This window comes from Cryptomeria japonica, chromosome 4 (assembly GCF_030272615.1).
Source record: "Cryptomeria japonica chromosome 4, Sugi_1.0, whole genome shotgun sequence".
NCBI lineage: Eukaryota > Viridiplantae > Streptophyta > Pinopsida > Cupressales > Cupressaceae > Cryptomeria > Cryptomeria japonica.
Window position 1 is genome coordinate 143,560,901 of NC_081408.1, and position 6,032 is coordinate 143,566,932.

A 6,032-nucleotide genomic window follows, 5' to 3' on the forward strand; every position below is an offset into this window, starting at 1 on the left:
CCTTAAATAGTACGCATTCAGATTTTCGAGCATTTTATACTAGTGTCTAGTAATGTGCAAAAAATAGCTAGAAAAAAATATAGTTTTCAAAAAATATGAAAGATTATCCAGAAAATTAATGCACTTGGATAGAATTCATTAGATTTTTAAATATATTTATGGGCATCCATTCGAAGATACATTTAACTATCATTAGGTTATAACTACACTGAAAAAACTAAATTATAATAGTATGGTGCATCTTATATATTCAAACTCTTAAATATCAGTCATCTCAAATCTTTGATATTGGACATTCTTTTGGATAGGATTCATTAGATTTTAAAAAAAAATTATGGGCATCCACTAAAAGATACACTTATACTATCATTGTGTTAGAAATACACTAGCAAAACTAAATTATAATAATATGATGCATTTTATATATTCAAGCTCTTAAATCTCAATATTCTGATAGAGATTTATATGTCGAAGACTCTACCAAATGATATTATTTTATAAGTGATATTATTTTGTAAGTGCAATATTGCCCTTGGACTCAGCTGATGGACTATGAGGAGATTCCTTGGACATATAGCCTCAAACTATTCTTGTGGTTCTTATATGAGAAGATTGCGTTTCATGCAAGTGTGTTTTGCTATGGGACATTTAGCCTCAAATCCTCTTGGTGGACTAATTCTCTGCATCAACATCTTACAATTTTCTCTGATAATTCCAGTGATTTAGAACAGATCCTCAGCTGATAAGATTCCCTCTGAGTCTAGCTATGCCCCTTATGATCAGCTTGCTGATAAGACTGATGTTCACTCTGTTGTGTCCCCAATTGTTAATTATGTTGTTTCCTCTAGTAAAGTAGTTGTTTCTAGCGATGCTGTTCTGATTTATAGTCTTGCTTCAAACCAAACTCCATGATTTTTAATTTAGATTTCTACTACGTTATTTTGTACAATTATATTTATCATATTAATACCTTGTTAGGATTTCGAAAGGCTAGTCCTCAAACATGTTTTCATCACATGAATGGTCGAGCCTATAATATGTTTTTAGAGGTTATATGCGGCGTGGCTGTGGAGAACGGAACTCAACGTCAAAGTATGTAGTTTAGCATGTTAATCTAGCAACAGTGCTAATATCTCAACACATAAAAAAATTATTGAACTGTATGGGCAAAATTATCAGTTACGTTTCTGGAATCATTCAGACAGAAAAAATATGCAAGGAAACATCTTACCAAAAAACTGTCATTTTTCCTATTGTATAAAAGAATTACAATTAAAGAATGGTATAAAACAATAGAGCAATGACACTCTCTTTTTAAGGGCGGTGGAGGAATTGGCTAGTTGGGGACATGGCACTGTTTCCTTATCTCTCCCTGCGATCCCGTCAACACGTCAATTGCACCCATCTTTATCATTGCCCTTCCAAAATTTTCCCTCCAAATCTTGGGGTACTTGGCGTTAATGTTTACCTGTCTAAACGTGGCATCATTTGACATCAACGTTTGATCAGATTTCAACAGTCCACGCTTGTATTGCAAGTCTACATAGTATTTCGCGTCCTACTTAGTGGGAGTGAGACGATCCAGTGGAACAACGGTGTCGTTTGAAGCTGAAGAGGGGCATTTGGCCTTGAGCTGAAGAGCATATTTAGAGTCCATGGAAGGATCTTGACCGCCTCGGCCGCTGAAGTTATACAGATGATCTCCGGTGAACGAACTACAGTGAGAAACCCCAATTGAATGGGCCCCTGCAAGAGCAGTCAGATTATTTATATAAGATATAATCTACAGCAGATTTAATCAATTCATCAAGCGTTATTAGGAAATATGTAGGCCTACCTGAGAGAGTGACCATGTGACCTCTGATGCGAGAGATACCCTTCAGTCTCTTCGTCCACCTTGAACAGCCCAAAATAGTCCACCAGCCTGAATTTGCATTCGTTGTCATATATGTTAAGCTACTATTACTTCTACATAAACATAACTTCATTATTATGATTATTAAGAAACGACGCCGGCACATTTGGCTTCATCAATAATGTCGTAGCCCCTCAGGCTTGGGTTGTTGACGGGTGGGTCCTTCTCTGCTGTGTCGTCTGAGGAATCAAGGAGAATTGATCCATCGCAACCCTGCAATTAATCATCCATCAATGCCGTAAATATATATTCTAACATACTTATCATGAAATAGGGGATGAAATTCAAGATGAGAATATTGCAGAATACTTACTCTTACAAAGCAATCATGGAAATGCATCCTTATGAGAGCAGCTGCTACACCAGGATTGGCTTTAACAGCTTTGGCAACAGTTTCACTGATAATCTCCTCGGCCTCAGGGCATGTTTGGCGATAATAACCCACCTTCATCTCCATTAGCTATAGTAGATAAAAGCAATACGAACAGAGGAAAAACCAGCGAACTCGCTTCCATTTCACCTCAGAGTAGTTAAACAATAGTCGGAGTTCTGTTAGATGAGAGGGGAAAGTTAACAAAAACGCTTTTAGTTATGGTGTACAGGAGGAGAGAAGGATGTGGTATTTAACACCATCATGTGCGGATTCGTTTGATCTAGTCAACACAGACTAGATAATGTGAAGAAACCTTATTATGTCGGTCCTACCATTCTGAACATTTCCAAAATACAATGATAGCATTTAATGCATTGTAGGATAGACTGGGCACCTCGGACTTATCTACGGTCTTGACTCATTCTATTTCTATTTGCTCACGTCTGGATTTATCCTAGCATGAATAACCTGACATGACAATCGAAGATAACATGACAATGAAATGCTTGATCAATTATGAGTTTACTGTGCTCGTTCAGATTTTCTTCCATGAATCAACTCTGTTAAGAATGGTAGTTAACGTAAATATTTGAAAAAGTTTAACAAATTCTATGGAACTGCATGACATCATGACACTGACAATGTATAACATTTCAACTTAAAAAAGGAAGATTTGGTGATTGAATCTTATCATGTGTTGAGAAAGTTGAATGAGTCTGGAATGAGGTCACAAAGAATCAAATTTTGCAAGGTCACAATCTTGATATTTTTAAAACAGAATTAAACTTTGGTTAAGTTTGAGGAAACTTCAAAAATATAAATATTAATATTAATATTAATATTCACATCTTCTAAATTGTTTTGACTTCCTAGTCGCTCGACGTTGGCCCCTCTCTTATTTCGTTCCTATCAGTTTCCAGCACATGAGAGGGTTTCCATGTTGCTAGTGTGAAGCAGCAAAAGTTATTCTTTTGCACAAAAAAGTCAATATCTAGGAAAATATAATTAGTATAAGTATGTTTCGCTATCTCACTATCCTTGTTTCTTGTTTTTTTTTTTTCAATTAATCATAATTCTTTTCAAGAAAGCATAATTATGCCTATAAAAATATATCCAAAAAAATGGTATAGAATGTTTTGTTGATTTTAGAAAGAACTAAAATATCATATTTTATTTTGAATCAAAATTAGAACAATTATACAAACAAGATTATTGATCTTAATACTATATAGATTTGATAATCTTTATTTATTTTATAAAACATATTTTAATGATAAGAATAATTGAAAATGAAACAATGAATAGTAGATTTTATATTAAAAGTAACATAGAAAAATAAAATTAAAATAAAATAAGTATATAATAAAATAATAGCTCAAAAATAAATTATTTTTAAAATAAAAACATATGTCATCATATGATAATAGAATAGTGGTAAAGTTAAGTAAAATAATTTTCTTTTTTTGCATCCATTTGTGTATTTGTAGTACTTTAAACAAATATTGACATGTAATATTTCTATAAAATAATCTTTTATCTTGAAGATATATGTTGATAATGTTTAAATGCACTTTGTATTATTATCCTAATAATTATTTATTAATACTAGTTGGAATATATGTATAATAATATTATGGATAGGTTTTTTTGGAAAAAATATTTAAGGGCTTTTTCAAAAATAAATGAAATCTTATATTATAAAAAATAGATCATAAAATAAAGTAATTCTAAATTAAAATTAAAATTTATGTGTCCATATAGTAAATAAAATAGTTTTAAAGTTAGATAAAATAATTTTGTGTTTTTATTCTTTTGATTTGTTTATTTGTAGTTTTCTAAATAAATACTAACATGTATTATTCATATTCAAACATAAAATAATTGATTTTGAATATAATTATTTTAACTTTATGTGAGTAATGTTTGGATGCACTATTTAGGGATGGCTCCATAGTGCAGCGATAGCGTTGCAAGTGGTACAACTACCATGTTCTTGGTTTGAATCTCAACATGGTGATATGTTGGATTGAGTTAGGCTTCCTCATCCTCTGTGTGTGTGTGCAAACACATTGACCAAGGCTAGATGATGATAGGATGGACGGATGTTGGTGGTGATGCCACGATGCTAACTGGTGGATAGATAAACATAGGCTCTTGATGGTTGTTCTCCCCAAGAACATGACTCCCCATGACAAGATGGATGATACACATGGCATTTCCCTCAAGCCTTGACCAAGTAGAAGTTTTCCCCTTCTTGTAGAAATAGAATGGAGCGATAAGGAAAATATTATGGAGTGATAAGGTGTTATGTGAAGAGATAATGTGTTAGGGGATATGGAGATAGGTTAAATGAACTGATAAGGCATCATAGTTGCTGATCCCAAACAAAAAGCAATGGAGAGATAAGGTGATGACATGTGGAAGATGGAAATATATAGGATGACACAAGGAGATATAAGGATGCTAATGCCAAACAAATCTAAGGATGAGACCCCTAAAAAATGTGGTCTCATTGGTTCATAGCTCTAGTCAAAAGCAATTTGACTCCAATCCCTTACCTGCCAAATAAAAAATGTTTGAATGCACTATTATAATTATAATAAAAGTATCATTATTATAATAATTATTGTCAATATATATATTTTAATAATGGGGGTTTGGTAAAATTTTAAACAAGATGTTGAGAAAAAATGCATGCTTTAAAACAAAAGGTACAATGATTTAAAAAAAAAATTCTATTAAGTTATTTTATATAAAAAGAAAGATAAAAATTGAAAAAATTAAATAATAATAGAATTTTAAATTCAAAGAGAAAATGATGTACAAAGGAGAGAAATTTTAGAAGCCCTTCACACCTTAAAAAATTGTAGCTATGATTGTGAAGTTTCTTATATACATATAAATATTATTCTAATTCAATGATATCTTATAAATTATAGATTATAGATTTTCTTAATTCACCAAAAATTCTATCTTATTTTATTTTCAATATATTCAACTCCTTCATTTATCTAAACTGTAAATTAGATTTAATTTTTCGTATTATTCTCTACAATTATTATTCACCACATTAAATCCTTGTTTAGATTTTGAATGGTTAGCCCTCCTTATTATGTTTTCATCGCATATATGGTAGAGCTTCGAATATGTTTTAAAAGGTTATATGCGGTGTGGCCGTCGACAACAGAACTGCAATTCAAAGTATGTTATTATGCAGAGAGGCGTAACCTACAATGGCATCAATAGAAGGTCATCAGAGTAACGGTGTAAGAAAAAAAAATTGTTTTATATTCTTGACCATTACAAACATCTAAAAATGAAGAATATCTTACAAGAGAAGAACAAGAGTCTTCAGAAGACATGAAAGCATATGTATTCCAAACAATTGCAAGTTTGGTGCATTAGTTCTTCACTGGATTCATCTTTCTATAGTCGAAACAATAGAAGGATCAGTGCATTAGTTCATACAATCTGCAATAGAGACCTCAGGTATTTTGTTATGTTTAGATTTTGTTGAATGCTGTTTTGTTTGTCACATTCATGCATTTTCTGAAAACTTGTAACAGCGGTTATGATATGTTTAGTTAAATAGAACTTTTATAGGATCTGATGAAGGATCCTATAACTCTTTGCATTGGCCTTAGTTACAATCGCAACAACATTGAAACCTGATTAGATGGTGGCAACCATGTTTGCCCTATCGCAAACCACTTTTTGCATTTGTAAATATTTGTTTTGAAGGTA

The 6,032-nt window shown here is 32.0% G+C and overlaps 1 protein-coding gene across 1 annotated transcript; it reads right to left on the reverse strand.

Annotated features, from left to right (window-relative positions):
* Positions 1-1,336: 1,336 nt before the first annotated feature.
* Positions 1,337-2,372, reverse strand: LOC131074088 (peroxidase 5-like). Its single transcript, XM_058010630.2, has 5 exons — positions 2,229-2,372; positions 2,020-2,128; positions 1,838-1,924; positions 1,563-1,746; positions 1,337-1,472 (listed from the first exon to the last, which is right to left on the reverse strand). Exons 1-5 carry the CDS (start codon positions 2,370-2,372, stop codon positions 1,337-1,339), a joined length of 660 nt encoding a protein of 219 aa, XP_057866613.2.
* Positions 2,373-6,032: the final 3,660 nt, after the last annotated feature.